At 40.6% G+C, this 17,944-nt stretch overlaps 1 protein-coding gene across 3 annotated transcripts; it reads left to right on the top strand.

The window, feature by feature from the left end:
- Nucleotides 1–26: 26 nt before the first annotated feature.
- trpv1 (transient receptor potential cation channel, subfamily V, member 1) lies at nucleotides 27–16,519 on the top strand. Of its 3 annotated transcripts, none has more exons than XM_028594822.1 (17): nucleotides 27–90; nucleotides 670–714; nucleotides 2,357–2,587; nucleotides 2,765–2,922; nucleotides 3,014–3,166; nucleotides 4,663–4,800; nucleotides 5,430–5,728; nucleotides 6,489–6,665; nucleotides 6,745–6,909; nucleotides 7,006–7,101; nucleotides 7,220–7,290; nucleotides 9,975–10,140; nucleotides 10,222–10,288; nucleotides 12,343–12,650; nucleotides 12,734–12,855; nucleotides 14,826–14,947; nucleotides 15,078–16,518. In XM_028594822.1, exons 3-17 carry the CDS (start codon nucleotides 2,379–2,381, stop codon nucleotides 15,173–15,175), a joined length of 2,349 nt encoding a protein of 782 aa, XP_028450623.1. In that variant the 5' UTR covers nucleotides 27–90; nucleotides 670–714; nucleotides 2,357–2,378; the 3' UTR covers nucleotides 15,176–16,518. The 3 variants fall into 3 exon arrangements, with proteins under 3 accessions (XP_028450623.1, XP_028450622.1, XP_028450624.1); XM_028594821.1 differs by having other exon boundaries at nucleotides 37–218; XM_028594823.1 differs by lacking the exon at nucleotides 670–714 and having other exon boundaries at nucleotides 37–218; nucleotides 15,078–16,519.
- The last annotated feature ends 1,425 nt before the right edge of the window (nucleotides 16,520–17,944 follow it).

Genomic DNA, 17,944 nt, shown 5'->3' with positions numbered 1-17,944 from the left:
TATACAGCCTGAACTGGCAGGCAGAAGCCCTGCAACCACACACTCACAGTCACAGGACCAGAACAGCACGGAAAACGCACACCCCCACATGTAAGTGAAACTACGAAGAGGCACAACAGACACACAGGAAGCACACCAGCAACATTATGGACTAAAAAAAGAGACTTTTAGAAATATCAGACACAAACCTGAATAAGAAAAGTAGCATTTAAAAAAAGGTAAGTTAGCCATGTATCTGTTATTTTATTTCTTGATGGGAATTCTTTCCAGCTAAGTTCTCCAGTTGATTACCTTTTTAATTAATTTGAAGGTTCCTGTCTAAATGCCATGGGACATACAGTATTGAACTGCTCTGTAGCTCCTTTTCTGATGAGCTCATAATGAAACCCATCTGTTGTGTTCATGTCAGATAATAAACTAGTGCTCTGAATTCCTTTGTGTTGTCTTTCACTGCCTTGGCCTGAGTAGAACGGGTCAATACAGCATCCTTTTAAGCACTCTGGACCCTAGTAATGGGCTCTGATATTCTCTAGGGTTTGTCACTTTATCTCCCTCTGGCTTCTTCCTGCAATCTCTCACCACCGTTACATGAAATGGACCGGTTAGGATGGAGAACAATAGGACTTACACACATCATGACTGTTATTGTGTTTTTGACTTGCGGATCAGATTTTTAATCAAGAAGACAATCTGAAGCAGGAAAACTTACTTCTGGTGAGTCAAATGATGTGTTATGGCTTTGTTTACCAGTTTTAAATCATTAGATTGCTTCTGGAGAGTATTGTCCAAATATCTGTTGCATCAGTGAAATCCTCTTTGTTTGAACATATTTTTAATGTGCATTCTCACATCACGCTGTTGCGATTTGTTATAATATATTTTGTACATTTGAACGTACAGCCATGCAGACAATTAAAAAGACGCAGTGCACTGCTTGGTTTTGTCGTTTTACGCGACGTAATGGGGATATGGGAAATTGCCACACACAATTGAACAACAAAGAGGTTTTAAAATGCAGTTGTGTCAATGAAAACAAATGTTGAATTAATTCAGATGTGATGCGACTAAATAAAACATTTGTGTTTCATTGGTAAATCAACTTTTCTAAAAATAAGTACACTACAGTACATACTTCTCTGTTTTTCCATCCTTTATTTCTTGTTGCATAACATATTCCTCATGTGATGATCATGGAGTCTTAAGTTTACAGAGTTTCTACTGAGGCACAAATTCCCCATTTCGTGACTAAAAAACAGGAACAAGAAGCCACCAAAGATCAGGTTCCCATTATCCTTAACATGATCATTTAGATTAAAACATCATATATATGTACAGTATACAGTATATCATATATCCTTTAATGGGGATCATCTGAACTTTGCAGGAATATTTGCAGATTGTTTTTCTGAATAAACCATACTGTACGTGATTCGATTATTCGGCAAAGATCAAGTGTGTACTGTTGTCATGGAAATCTCCTAATAAATACGCTCCTTGTTAGTCACTGGGGGTAAAAACATCACATGTCTGAAAATATGTCTGTGCCCTTAAAGGCCAGTGAGGTGATATCCTGTGGTAAACATCTTTCAGACCCAGCTGATACAAAGACATACTGTAGTAACTCATGTTAACTCATGTTAAAGCACTAACAGGGAAGTCTCGTCCTGCATTATCAACACAGTTGTGAGCAGTGAGAATGCTTTTCTATTGAATAAGGTTAAAGACGATTAGAGAAAACATTTTGTCAAGCAGAAATGCTTTTTTTATATTTATTTCCATAAACTGTTTTTTAGTTTTAGTTTATTTCTGTGTCATGCCAAACATTTGGACCATCCCACATAAGATTAATAGACATTTAACAGACGTTTTCCAGTCTCGCATATACAAATCATGTTGAGAAATACATGCAGTACAAACTAAGACATATCTATAGTCCATTTTGTTTCCATTTCTCCCAGGCTTTCTCAAGTTTCTCAAGTTCCACATGCTATTAACAGCCATCTCAGTCTTTGAGCATCACCCATATTTACAAAATCAATATCTGTGTTTATCTTACTAAACAAGGCATCACGCTGTTCACAATAATGACAGTAGACAACAAAAGTGGAACTCATTTGTGTACTATCATTTAAAGATATAGTGGGTGTGTTAGTGTTAGGAGCCATCCAAGGTTCCTAACCCTAACCCACCCACAAGTTGGAAACCACTGGTCTACAGAAAGTATTTTTTTTTATACGAGATAGCTATTTTTAAATGGAAATCTGTAGCTCCACATATGTACCTCTAGCTGTCAAATTAACTTCACCGGATCTGTTGGATGTTGTCTGATGTGCACTCGGGCTATATGTCTATGCAGACCACTGGAGCAAGAGGTGAAGATGGAGAAGTCAGAGATGTTTGGCTTCTCTCTGGAGACAGACGACAGGACGGAGGAGGAAAAAACACGGCAGAATGCGCCAAAGAAGGGCGGTGTGTTTTCTTCCCTGGGTTTGGACCAGGAGTTGCCCAAGGCTCCCATGGACACTGATTACCAGGAGGAAATGGAGAAGACCAAGCCTCAAATCAGATTCAATCTCAACTTTGACAAGTGAGCCTCCCCATGCAAAGATAAAGTGCCTTTTTTTTTTTAATACTCATAATACCATTGGTGCTGTGTATTATCAAGCCCCATGATGTTGATTAATGCAGAATGTGAAGCTGCTTGGCCTTTTGACCCACATTAATCTCTTGAAACTGTGTTATCTCTAAAATATTTTGTCGATAGAGGGATTCGACGTGAGAAGCAGCCCGGCCAGAAGAGTGACAGCAAGACATTTAACATTGATAGGTTGTTTGAAGCCGTGGCCAGCCGGGATGTCAGAAAGCTGGATGGCCTGCATCAGTACCTGCACCAGAACATGAAGAAACTCTCGGACTCTCTCTGTGAGTGTGAGACCCATGATGCAACAGCTGCACCACACAGTAAGCTGTAGCTCTGTGTGTTATCTCCCTGAATGTGTGGTTGCACCCGCAGATCAGTCCTATGGTAAAACTGTCCTGATGAAGGCTCTGCTGCACCTCAGGAACGGCGAGAACAAGACGGTGGAACTATTAATCGACATTTCAGAGAAGATGGGCGACATTAAAGAGTTTGTGAATGCAGCCTACACCAACAGCTACTACAAAGGTAAACTGTGTATGAAGCAGAATTTCTGTGAGAATGAACTTTTGCAACATTCTGCTTTTTTTAATTTTTTTTTAAATATGTATTGATGTGTGACTAGTCTCGCATTGCCAGACCTACAGTATCTCCACAGCGCTGCGGAGTAAGGTCTGGCTACACCACAGATACATTCTAGGATAGGAGAAAAAAACGCTTGTTTGCATTTCTTTAAACCAATCACAATCGTCTTGGGCGGCACTGAGCTCCGGACGCACGACGGTGGCTCTGCTAAATAGACTCAGGAAGGAACTTTGCACCCCGGAATATGAAATACTAAATATAAAACGCCACATACAATATTAAAGGTCCCATGGCATGAAGATTTCCCTTTTTAACATTAATATGCGTTCCCCCAGCCTGCCTATGGTCCCCCAGTGGCTAGAAATGGTGATAGGTGTAAACCGAGCCCTGGGTATCCTGCTCTGCCTTTGAGAAAATGAAAGCTCAGATGGGCCGATCTGGAATCTCCTTATGAGGTCATAAGGAGAAAGGTTACCTCCCCTTTCTCTGCTTTGCCCGCCCAGAGAATTTGGCCCATCCTTGAGAGAGAGAGACATCATGGCTTTCAAACGAGTAAAGTGGCAGTTGGTCAAGGCCCCCCCTCCACCTTGCCCCCCTCCCCCCCCTCTCTCCTCCTCAATAGCTACAGACACAGAAATGGCACATACTAAGGAAAGCTCATTGTGGCTGTAATTCTGCACTGAATTTCGGGAAAGAGACTTCAGATACAGTATTAGGGGACCACTAAGGTCTATATAAAAGAGACTTCAGATACAGTATTAGGGGACCACTAAGGTCTATATAAAAGAGACTTCAGATACAGTATTAGGGGACCACTAAGGTCTATATAAAAGAGACTTCAGATACAGTATTAGGGGACCACTAAGGTCTATATAAAAGAGACTTCAGATACAGTATTAGGGGACCACTAAGGTCTATATAAAAGAGATTTCAGATACAGTATTAGGGGACCACTAAGGTCTATATAAAAGAGATTTCAGATACAGTATTAGGGGACCACTAAGGCCTATATAAAAGCATCCAAAGAGTAGCATGTCATGGGAAATAAAAGTTAACTGTTCCCACAATACAGTAACGTGAGCTATTTAAATTAGCTAGATACATTGTTAAATGTAATTTGCTCTTATCAGTGTATACCGTGTGTACATCCACAGCAATCCCCACCAATCGGTCCCAAAACTTCATAGTTAGAGAGAAAATGCGGTAACGTTAAACATATTCTTTGTTAATTTTTACAATCATTTCCCGAAAGAACCAAGCAGACCTGCTTTGTTGCACGATCCAAATTTTCTTACAAACTTGCCATTTTCAGCATGTAGCTTGCCAGCTCGAGGTGAATTAGTTAGAGTTTGAGAACGACAACACACAGAGAGCGGAAGGCGGGGGCAATTATTCTGGAAATGTACTTCTGTTGATCCAGACTAATGTGTGACTGACAGGCCAGACCGCTCTCCACATAGCCATTGAGAGGAGGAGTTTTTCCTATGTGAAGCTGCTGATCAGTAAAGGAGCAGATGTCCATGCCAAAGCCTGCGGAATATTCTTCCAGCCACATGATGGCCCCAACTTCTACTTTGGTGAGTCCATGCTGCCGCAGGAGATCACACAACTTACATTTCACTAATTGTTTCCAACAATGTTCACACACCCAGAGAAATCTGGAATTTGAATCAATGACACGGAGCGTGGTACTTGTTCGCCTGTCACTGGCGTCATATAACCTTTGACCCTGCCATTTCCCAAAAATTTTAGCAAAAGTTTCAGATGAGTGAAGTCTTTTCTTATATGAAATCTTAAGCACATCTGTTAATACGTACACACATTGAGAAGACTAATATTATTAATTATATTGGAAACATTTTTTTTATAATTTGTAGAGGGGACAGGGGATCTTTAGGGGGAGATAGCAGGTATACAGTAGATTCCACATACAGTAAACAACATCTGAATGCTGGGAACCTGATTCATGTGAGAGGTTTTTCTAGTCATGAATCTGTTATTTGCACAAGGGAGTGAAAGGAAGGATCCAAAGAAAAAATGAAAAAAAAAACACAAAAAGAGTTCGCATACACATAATGTTCAGTCCCCCTCCCCAGCCCAATAATTTTGATTAGTTATCACAAAACCAGAGATGACAGAGATGCATTTAAATCAGTTATACAGATGAAAACAAAGTGAACCGGGTGTCTCTCTGTGTTGTCCTCAGGTGAGCTTCCTCTGTCTCTGGCAGCCTGCACCAACCAGCCCGACATGGTGGACTTCCTCATGGAGAACAGTTACCAACGAGCGGAGGCTAAGACGAGGGACTCCAGCGGCAACACGGTGCTGCACGCCCTGGTGGTGGTGGCTGACAACACTGAGGATAACACACGGTTTATTACCAAAATGTACGACCGCATCCTCAAAACCACAGCCAAGCTGCACCCCACGCTGAAGCTGGAGGACGTTGAGAACAACAAGGGGCTGACGCCTCTCAAAATGGCTGCCAAGACTGGCAAGATTGGGGTAAACACATACTGCAGAGTCACTTCAGACACAGCCAAATAGAAATTAGATATGGGACGATATGCTTTTGTCCCGATTCGCATATTTCACGATACATGGGTGCCGGTTCGATTTGTATTTCGAGTCTAGAAGTCTTGCAGTTCGATAGTATTGAGTATTGCGATTTTCTTTTCCTTCTTTTACAAAAACTAAAAGTTGAGTAATACACTTCTAGAGACAATTTATGATGAGACATTTCTAAAGACTAATTGTTTTCTAAAAGTCAGTCGGCCAGTCATTTATTTCATTTGTAAAGAGTACATAACATGTATTTTCTGCATTTTCTGCTTCAGCTCTGTTTTGCTGGAAACAGATATGTTGTATTCGCCATCAGCGGTACCTTATAAACAGAAAATATTTAGGTGAATGAATCCCTGGCAAAGAAATAAAATAAAAATATCGATTCTGGGGAAAAGAATCTATTTTAAAAATCAGGATACACACATGAATCGATTTATTTTCCCACCCTTCATAGAAATATATTTGGGGCCCAAGGTCAAAAATATACTATTGGCTCCCAGCTTCTCTGACAACCCAGCAGGTGATGTTTTGGTGGGCCCTGTGAGTTTCTGGATTGGGGTCTGTAGTTTTTCAGGCAAAAGTGGAGTCACATACAGTACGTGTCTACAATTTCAGTCCAGATGTTACACTTACATGGATGACTGTGATTGAACATTCCCAGACGTCATTTTACTCTGACTTTCCTTTCATTTGTCTGCAGCTTTTTTCACACATCCTAAAACGGGAATTCCAGGAGAGTCACACCAAACATTTGTCCCGTAAATTCACCGAGTGGGTTTACGGGCCCGTCCACAGCTCCCTGTACGACCTGGCCTCTGTGGACTCGTTTGAGGAAAACTCAGTCATGGAGATACTGGTCTACGGTAGTGACATCCCTGTGAGTGCCAGCATTGTGAGCCCAGTCAGAGCAGCTGCTGCTGTAGTCACTCTGTACTCAAACATCTGTCTCCTCTCAGAACCGCCACGAGATGCTCCAGTCGGAGCCTCTGAGCCAGATGCTGGAGGAGAAGTGGAAGAAGTTTGCTGGCCCAATGTTTTTTTTTAACTACCTGGTCTACCTCCTGTACCTGATCATCTTCACTCTGGTCGCTTACTATAGAGAGGGTGGAGAGGATGTAAAGGTGAGCTGGCTGCTACAAACTGTGTAACTGAACTGTGTAGCCATCCCAGACAGACCTGTGCTGATGTTGCTTGTGTTTCTTCTTTCTGCCCGACAGCTGCCGTTTCCTATCAAACACACCCCAGTGGGATACCTATATGTCTCAGGCCAGCTAGTGACAGCGCTGGCAAACTGCTATTTCTTTCTCATGGGGGTATGTAAGTGCCCATGCCTTTTAAATTAAAATTAAAATCCAGGGGCTCATATCACCAACCTTGTGAAAGTTGTGCTCCAATTATGTGATTTATCAAAATCCTTATCTAAATCCCTAGATCATAGACATGAAGAGGAAACGCCCGAAGCTGGAGACGTTGCTGATTGATGGATATTATGAGATTCTTTTGTAAGTAGCAAAGTTTATCTCCCAGATGTGGTCAAAATGAAAGGTATCCTGTAAAGAAATGTTGTAAACGAACAAGATTGTTTTTAATCCAATGCAACATTTGCAAAGCAGATTTTTTTAATACACGCTCACAGGCATGCATGTGTGTCTTTGAGTTCAGAGGTTAAACCACCAGAGGTCAGCAAAACAACATTTTTCTGAAGTTACATTGCATTTTTTTAAATATTCAGTTTGGGGTTTAGGAGCAATTTCCTTCACAAGATCCTCATCCACTGTGAAAGAGTTTTCAACATATTTATTAAAATGATGTTTTTGGGAATTAATAGGAAAAATTGTGTAGAATCATTTTTACACCCAAAGTCAGGTTTCCCTACAGTGCCTATAAAAAGTATTCGCACCCTTTTCATGTTGTCGTGTTTTACAACATTGACTTAAAGTAGATTTAATGTGTTTTTGTGGCCATTTTAAATCATACTTTTCACACTATTCACACAGAGCAACACACGCGTTAATCCAATACATTACCACAATTAACTGACATATACTGTAGAATCAGGTTACAAAGAAATACAATTAGACAAAACAGGAATGAAAAAAGTGGAGCTAAATCTGCCCAGACAGTTCCACCCACCTTTCTTGCTGCTTTGCTTTTCATGAAAACTTTCTTTGTATTTTTTAATCCAAAAGGAGCATATTGGACTTGGAATAATCTTTAACTGACAGCATCTACAAGATGATAGATGGTAACTGAATAATTGAACCGTAGCAGTTGGTTATGGTAACTGACACTGTACAACTCATGCAATTTCTGTTGCATCTGTTATAGTGCTTTTCAGTGACCTTTTGCTTGGAGTGTTCCTTTGTCGTTTTGCCACAATACTTACCAGCGGAAGTATTCAGATACTAATACCACACTGTAAAAATATTCCGTTACAAGTAAAAGTCCTGCATTGAAAATGTTACTTAAAGGTGCACTATGAGTTCCTGCATGGTTTCAGGGTGATTTCATTGTTGTCTCAAATTGTAGGCGTCTCTCCTTGATCCGCTAGCTGCCTGGCCCCTAAATACACGGTGAAAAAGCCCGGTCTCAGGAGACAACACAGGGGTCGTAAACGTCAAACAAACACTAGGGACACAGGCTGTGCACCAAAGTACAACAAACAACAAACCAAGATGAAACCATCTTGTTAATCACCAATTTGAGACAAGATGAAACCATCTTGTCTGTGAAAGATCCCATGACAATTTGAGACTTTGAAATAGACCTTACTGGAAACCATGCTGGAAATTAAGTGCACCTTTTAAAGGTCCCATGGACATGGTGCTGTATTGGATGTCTTTTATATAGACCTTAGTGGTCCCCTAATACTGTATCTGAAGTCTCTTTTATATAGACCTTAGTGGTCCCCTAATACTGTATCTGAAGTCTCTTTTATATAGACCTTAGTGGTCCCCTAATACTGTATCTGAAGTCTCTTTTATATAGACCTTAGTGGTCCCCTAATACTGTATCTGAAGTCTCTTTCCCGAAATTCAGCCTTGGTGCAGAATTACAGCCACTAGAGCCAGTCCCACAATGAGCTTTCCTTAGTATGTGCCATTTCTGTGTCTGAAGCTATTGAGGAGGAGAGTGGGAGGGGCAAGGTGGAGGGTGGGGGTGTGGCCTTGACCAACTGCCACTTTTCTCGTTTGAAAGCCATGATGTCTCTCTCTCATGGGTGGGCCAAATTCTCTGGGTGGGCAAAGCAGAGAAAGGGGAGGTAACCTTGCTTGTTATGACCTCATAACAAGCAGATTCCAAAACGGCCCATCTGAGCTTTCATTTTCTCAAAGGCAGAACAGGATACCCAGGGCTCGGTTTACACCTATCACCATTTCTAGCCACTGGGGGACCATAGGCAGGCTGGGGGAACTCATATTAATGTTAAAAAACCTCATAAAGTGAAATTTTCATGCCATGGGACCTTTAAGTAAAATTATGCAAGTATCATCAGGAAAATTTATTTAAAGTACTAAAAGTAAAAGTAATCAATGCAGAAAAACCCTCATATTTTCAAAACTGGAAACGATCCAAACAGCTCTGTCAATCAACTAAGTGATTAATCGTCTAATCATTTCAGCTGGACCTGTAGGCCGTTATATTGGGCAGTTACATTTTATAACAAAACATCGTATTTTATAAACAACAACCTTAACTTGGAAAGTAACTAGTAACTAAAACTGTCAGGTTATCTGGTGTCACAGGTGATCTTGAATGTGTGTATTTTATATTTGTAATTCATGTAGATCCCTTTGTATAGATCTGCTTTCACTTTGACTTTAAAACGACTTTTCTGTTAATCAGTGTCAAAAAAAGCCGCATTAAATCTTCTTGATTGAGGAGTGTGAATATAATTTGTGAATACTTTTTATAGGCACTGTATAATCTTAAATCTAGTAAAAGGAAAACCCATTGTAAAACATAATTTGGTGGTTCTCTTGACAATGCTTAATCACCAAATAACTCCTGGGATTTATTGAACAGCGCAGATGATCTGAGGATAAGTTCGTCTTTTTTCTTCTGTGTCATTTTGTGTTTTGAACTTGTACACACTCTATAGTAAAATCCTAATGTTTTATAGTACACATTTGCATTGTTAGCATGTAGCTGTGCAGGATCACAGTGGCTTCTCTGCTTTTGGTAGTTTTGTGCAGGGCACCCTGTTCCTGGCCTCCGGCTTTCTGTACCTGTCAGGGCGGATGGAGTACCTTGGCTTCCTGGTGATGTGTCTTGCTCTCAGCTGGGTGAACATGCTCTACTACTCCAGAGGCGACAAACACATGGGCGTCTACAGCATCATGATACAGAAGGTATAGAATCCACACAGGTGGCACTGCAGTGAACATCGCAGTCAACAATCTGATCCCTGAAGTCTCTTTTCTTCTCTGTAGATGATCCTTTGTGATATCCTGCGCTTTCTTTTTGTCTACATCGTCTTCCTCTTGGGATTTTCAGCAGGTATTTCTCCTGTGTAAAGATTCATTCAAAAAAAGACATCTACCACTTATGGAAGAGTATAAGGGTCAAATGTGAGAAATGTATTGTGTTCTGAGTTTAAAGTCAGAATTGAAATTAAAAGTCAGAATTCGGAGAAAAAAAAGTTGCTTACGTTTTTCAAGTGTCCCTAATCGTCTTCCGTTGCTGCTCTTCCAAAAATGCTTTTTACAAGGTAATGTTATCAAGAGTTTTACTTAAAGGGTAATTCCCTTTTTTTCAACCTAGGCCTATTTCCCTTGATCCAGTATTAAGTAGGGTTGGGTACCAAAACGCGGTGCCAATAGGGCACCGGTTCTGACATAAAACGGTAGTAACGAGACCGAATAAGAACAAAAATTTCGGTGCCTGACTTTTTTTTTTTGCATCGCATCGCTGCATGGGACGCTACGTTACCGTTAGCTAGTAGCTGGTTTAAACACAATGGTTAAAATGCTAACAGCTTACGTTAAGCAGTGTAAAGTGTGACTGTATTTCCCTGTAGAGGATTCCAACACCGGGCGTAACGGTCTGACTGCAGCTGCCGTTGTCGGAAAAACAACACAGACGTTTTACAGGCGTTTACTTGAAACTTGCCAGCCTTTTGGTGCATTCAAAGTTATTGTAAAATACCTTTTTCCCATCTGGTGCTTGTTTTTGTTGTTTACCAGCAATTTACTGGTGAAATAAGTCATTGTAAGTTATTGTCATTACATTATTAATCAATCATTTCATTTTGACCATATGGCCTTAGCAATAAACAAACCGTTCTTTAATGTTGCCAACTGTCGTTTTGTGCTCCTTTTTTATATTATATACATTATAAATATTTCGGTTCAGGCACTGGCACCGTTTTAAAAGTATCGTTTTAGCACTAGTATCGGAAAAAAACCCAAACGATACCCAACCCTAGTATTAAGCGAAATAGCAGTGACCAGCAGCGCAGACCGGGCTGCAATATAACCATAGGGAAATGTGCGTCAATTTCGTCCACTAAAAGTGCTGTTTCTGCCACTGACAGGCTCAGATTATTGTTCTAAGTGTCTGACATTATTGAAAGGATCCCTAGAGAGATAGGCCTTTTAAAAACCTCTTTAAGACCTTTTTGTTTGACCAGAAACAGCTCTGAGATCACTAGCACCAAACCCACCAGAAAAAAAACAATAAAGTCAAATATTTTCAAATGTAAATCGGTAAACTACACTCTTAACCAGAATCGCAAACCGCGTGGAAACCCGTTGCCCTATCCCAATTTAGTTTTTACACAAGCTGAAACTGAACATGTTGAGTTGTATTAACATGGAACCTTACGTTTAGTATTTATATTTATTATTAGTGTGTGCTCAAAATCATTAGATAAAACTAGCTATTATGCCTTGTTATTGATGTGTTTATTTCAACCAAAACTAGAGTTGTGATGTCAAAACAGATTTTCATAGTTTAGTTTTTTTTCTGTCAACTTTGAATGAAGTGTATTTTACAATGCTAAAATTACTGTTTATTTACATGGATTCTGGTGGCCTTAGCAAACATAATTTTGCGATGTTTTTATGTTTAAAAAAAGGATCATACTCTTTAACAGAAAGGTCAACCTCCTCATAAATCCTTTCCATAATGTTGTCAGACACTAGAATATTAATCTGAGCCTGTCAGTGGCAAAACAAGCATTTTTGTGAACGTAAATTGACGGTGCACTGCCCTATAACTCACATTGTAGCTTGTTTTGCTGACTGCTGACTGCAAGGGTCTTGCTTAATATTGGACCAATTTCAACAATGAATGTTACCATCAGTCCAAAAACATCGGAAAATAGGGTCCAGGTTGAGTAATAGCCTAACTCAATTTAAAAAGGTACAGGCTACCCATTAAATTGATTTGAAACAAACCATGACCACATTTTTAAGATCTATTACTTTCCTAAACAAATAACAGGCATTTTGAGATACAGACTTGTAATAACACTGCTATTGTCAATATGGCATGAATGGAGGATGTAGCCTTCTGTATTTAAATTGCTTCCTATCTCCCCCCTGTCCTAGCGGTGGTTACATTGCTCAAGGAGCCTCCTAAGGGGCGCAGTTTCTTTACTACCGTTGCCCCTGGTTCGGAGTGTCAAAAACCGTACTTCAGAAGCATCTCCTTCACCATTCTGGAACTCTTTAAGTTCACCATCGGCATGGGCGACATGGAGTTCACTGAGGGCTACGTGTACAAGGAGGTGTTCTTCGTGCTCCTCATCGGCTACATCATTCTCACCTACATCCTGCTGCTCAACATGCTCATCGCCCTCATGAACCGCACCGTGGAGAGGATCACCATGGAGAGCACCAGCATCTGGAAGCTACAGGTGAGGCGTCCAGGAGGGCTCCGTGGTCCAGTGTCTGTGTTCAAAGCAGCAGTGGTTTAATGAAGTCCTGTGACTGTTTTCAGAGGGCTATCACTATCCTGGAAATGGAGAAAAGGCTGTCTCGCTGTCTAAGGAAGAGGTTTCGCTGCGGGGTGGAGAAGAACCTCCACACCGCTCTTGGAGATGACCGTCGCCGGTTTTTCAGGTTTGCTTCACGCAGTTCAATGACAACACAGCTAGTGACTGACGTGTTTCGAGAGGCTCCGTCAATAGCTGCATGTGTACCTCCTGGATCACATGACAAGTGACGGTTCTAGACCATTTCAAATGAAGGGGCCATGCTGGGGCCACTTGCGATTTTAGGGGTACCAAATATATTAAGCACAATAGTTACATACCACCAACCCTCCATAGGTTTGGTTCTACAAAAGACTAACAATTCACATATAACAATAAACACAAGAATACTCATTCAGTGTTAACCTACGTTTGATTTATCACGACACATTAAAAATACTCCCTCTTTGGGGATAAAGGTGGGGTTAAAAATGTATGAAATAAACCCAGTCAGGGGAGCCACAGGGGGGGCTGAGGCTTAATATTACGGGGGCATTGGCCACCCTTGCCCCCCTAGAACCGCCACTGACAGGACACAACTCAATAATAAATCTATTGGTAATTTGCACCACTAAAACACATAAACAAGGGACGGCCATGTTGGTCTGTTGGTTTGTTGGCCGGTCTACCACTTTGGTTCAAACTGAAATATCTTACCTCTGACATTCAGATCAGACATTCATCTTCCCTTAGGATGATTTGTAATAACTTGATCCATTAAATTTTCATCTGGCGCCCATCATAAGATCTACTGTATATTTAGTTTTGCCCAAAAATGCTTTAGTTTATGACCAAACACCTGCAAAACTAGTGACATTCCCATAAGCCTCAGCTGCACTGTGTTTAGTGCTAATTAGCAAATGTTAGCATGCAAACATGCTAAACTAAGATGGTGAACACTATAAACATGACACCTACTAAAACTCTCGCATGTTGTCATTGTGAGCAGGTTAGCATGCTAAACGCTAATATTAAAGGCAGGGTTGGTAATGTTGAAAAATTAGCAAGATTTGAAAGTAGCATCTCGTCAGGGCTCCGTCTAACCCCTAACCAGGCCAGAGCGGAGAAAGCACCGCAATGGGACTTCATGTTTCATTTACCGGTAAGCAAACACCTAATATTATCATACCGAATGTTTAAGACTAACAGGACTACTTTTAGCAATGCGCCGACCACGCGCATTGAGCTCAGGTTCGGGGAAGGAAGGCATTTCACTGGTTCTTTCAAAGCGGACTGTGAGTCAGTGATTGGTGGGTGTTTTTAAAAGGATTACAGCAGCTACAGAATTCTGATCTTTTTCGCTCCTTTTTCAGAACCCATAAGTTATTTATTGCTGTCGGCTTGTAGTGTGTGTGCTTTTAACTTCAAGCGTAAAAGGTACCAATTGGTTTTCAATGACTGTGGGCAAAACATAATGAAGCCAGCATATGCAATCTGCCGAGCGCACTGTACCGGACAGGAACTCAAAGGCAACAGGATACATGCTCAGTGCACATGGCTCCCTAGCAGATTAATCCAGGGCTGGAGAAAAGAGCATGTTTGCTATGTTTATGATGGTTGAATACCCAGTAGTACTTTAGTGACAAGCAGAGGCATGCTTTCTATTCGTGTCTACTGCTCAGTAGTGGTCCCCTATTGTGTCCAGAAATGGTGGGTTTGTATAGGCGCTTTCCTGGTGATAGGAAGGAGTACCGTGAGAGGTTTACTTCTGAAGTTGTTTTCTGACTTACATTTTTCGGCAGGTGTGGTCCGTTATTGGACTTGGTTGTGAGACGGTCTGCTATGTTACAAAATCTCTTGTACATGTCAAACCACCTCTACGGGCTGATCCTCTGAGCAGCCAAAGAAAAATCAAGGTATAGCAAGTAATAATACCAAAAGCAGAAAAGAAACAAAAAAGGTGTAGGCGTGAATATTTCACAAAAGATGCAGCTGTGTGAGCAGCATCAGTTGGCGTGGAGCACACCGTGTTCATCACTAATTTGCCTTCTCTGACAGCTGAGTGATGCATCACAAAGCAGACAGTAATTGGAGCATGTGTCCCCCTTGTCGTCTCAGAGTGGAGGAAGTCAACTGGAACAAATGGAACATCAACCTGGGCAAAATCAATGAGGATCCTGGGTGCTGTGATCGTGCCCAACAGTCCGCCTCAAACACTCTGCCGGACAGACCAAGCAGAGGTGCGGAAACATGAACGCTTTTTTTTTTTTTTTTTTTTTTTTTTTTTGCAATTAGAAGATGTTTTTTAAGCATTTCTCTGTGACAGGAAAGTAATCCGTGTCTAGTAACATTTTCCTTCTGTATCCACAGGGAGGAGCTGGAGATGCGTATTCACGGACGGCAGTCGGCCGTGGCGGCAGACATACGAGTCCACAGAGATGAGTCCTCTGGGTGCCTCGCCGGTCTAAAGAGACAACAGAGAGCTTCACTCTGGCTGCTCAACCTGACTGACCCGAGCATCGAGGCATTCAAACCTGAGAGACAGCATTCAGTTTCAGTTCCCCAAGAAATGTAACTGTCAAATGTGTGGACTGCCTTTCTGACGGACTAATATTCCCATGCCAACTTGATTGTCTTTGAGGCAATATTTCACTGAGATGAGCAGTGATGAGGAAGATATGGCAGAGCTTTGTTCATCTGACTGACATAAGGGCATAAAATAGAATGTATCAAAGCTGAAAGCTGCATCAAGTGCTGCTTAATTGCCAAGTCACATGTTTGCAATACATTAAAAATTTAATCCAAAAGGCTTTTGGACATGCTGTTTCTACCACCACCTGAACAGGATGCACATCCTCTCTGCACAAAGGCTAAAACCTGCCGGCACCTCTGACATCGCTCAAAATCCTTCATGGAGTAATACTGATTACTAAAGGTGCTGATCCTGCTCTCCTGCTGTGTGCCCTTTATACAAGTCCCATTTTCATCACAGCCAGACAAGCTAAATCTACTGCAGCCAGATAGGCCTGTGGATTTCGCAGCTTGCTTTGTCTACTCAACTTCCTGTTTCTATTTGGCAGAGGCAGGCTCTGATAAATGGCATCAAAGCACAGCAATCAGGTGCAATAATCGCCACCTTCAGCAATAGCTGTCTCAGTTACAAATTGCATGTGGTTTAGGCGGCCCTTTTGAACCGTTCAGCCACTTGTAAGGCTGATTATGTAAGACACAAATCTGTGAATAGTAACTGACCCGAACTGTCAGGACAAGATGACAATAGTTGTCATTCTCATGCAAAATGAAGGGAGCAGGAGAAAAGTGCATAGCTTTTCTTTTTTTTTGTTGCTGAAAAGTGCACACCTGTTGTCAGTTTGAATCAGTGTTGCAGATAATCCAAACCACAGTTCAGACTAGTTTCAAAGCATAAATTAGAACTTTATTTTATTATTACAATATTACAAAAAAGAGTAGCACAACTCTCACTCGCTTGCCGCTTATCTGTCGTACAGAATGACACAAAAGAAAGGCTTGTGGACCTTCTTCCATTTCACAGCAATAGTACAAGAAACAAAGAAGGAAAGAAAATTTAAATAACGAGCAAATCAAGTATTTTAAATAGTCACAACTGCAAACTGAAGCTTTGAAACTTGGAAAGAAAAAAATGTTACAACTCAGTATCTACACATTGCTAAAAAATATAATTACAAAATATTACTCCTTTTTCTTGCTTTCTATTATAAAGAATATCTAAGGAATTGCTCTGTCTATTCAATAAAACAAAAAGAGAAGAAAAAAAAGAAACCAAAAATTGCTGTTTCTGTGTATCCTTACCATCTTCTTTCTCCTTATTATTTGGGGTTTTCATTAAAACCATGCTCATTTTCAAGGGAAGTCCAAGGACCAAACACTTAAGGCTTTTTAAGGGCTGTTAGGGAGTTAAGTGAACAAAACATGGGCGTCACACACACACTCTCTCTCTCACACACACACACACACACACGCACACACCCTTAACTCTACCCACATCAGATTGGCAGGCAGCATTCACACACAATCGTTAAACTTTAAAGTTACAGTAGTCTAGTAGGTAAGCCAGTGTACAATAAAATAAACAATGCATTTGCTGTTTCACTTTAAAACTTAAAAGTACGTTTTGTTTACCTCCAAGTGATCTTGCAAGTGATCAATTTGGTCTTTTCAAACCGACTTCACATCAGAATCAGTAGCAACTACACATAACTTAATTCACTTAAGTTCCTGCCGTCAGGATCAAAACTCTGGTGAGGCTTGTAGTTGGATTCTACAGACAGGACCTTTATTAACACTATCATTTCTTCTAATCCAGAGTTTTGTCCTGGTAACTAACCTACCGCCTTCAATAACTGCAAAAAACAAAACAAAAAAAAACACCAAATAATCTTAACATTCAAGTAATACGTTTGTCATGGTTACAAAAAAAAACGATCTGAAAAGGAAACAAACACAAAATGGCACATTTTCATAACAGTGTGTCCTTGTTTACATGACTTTGGCCATTTTAAGGTATCAGAGTTAATCTTTCATGACTTTTTTTTTCAGCACTAAACATTTCACGATCTTGTTGCCAAACCTTCCTGGCATTGACAAAAAGTTTTTTGTTGGTTTTTTTTAAACACCTGAATTCATTGCAGCATTTTCAGCAGGACAGAGCATCACCTTTTCAACACATTTGCTCCCTACTGGATCTTGACTATGTACAAACAACCTGATTACATGCTTCCTAAACTGACAGAGAGGAATCAACCTTGAACAATCTATTATACAAATAAATAATTACATGGAAAAAAGAAAAAAAAAAAGAATAAAACCTATCCGTACATGTGCATACCGAAAGCTTTTCTGACTGTACTTTGTAGTCTCCAGTGTGGTGGCATTGCACTAAAACAAAGAGCATTACTTTCTTCTGTCCTCAAATGATTGTGTTTAATCTTGAAGTTACTATGAGATTGGAGCAACAACACCAAAATTAATTTAAAATGAGTCACTTGTCTAATTAAAACTAGTCTGAGTCCGAGTTCCTGACATGACCCTGTAAGAAAAACATCCATAAGTAGATGTTGACGTTTTTTTTCAGTGAGGGATCTATCTGTTCTTCTTCTTTCTTACATGCATAAGAAACTGCTACTGATAGGTCTGAAGTAGAAATAACACAGGATCTGTTCAGATCCAGGCACACAGATACAGTAGAGGAAGGAGGG

This window comes from Perca flavescens, chromosome 13, assembly GCF_004354835.1.
Source record: "Perca flavescens isolate YP-PL-M2 chromosome 13, PFLA_1.0, whole genome shotgun sequence".
Lineage (NCBI taxonomy): Eukaryota > Metazoa > Chordata > Actinopteri > Perciformes > Percidae > Perca > Perca flavescens.
This window is presented reverse-complemented; position numbering and strand designations above follow the sequence as displayed.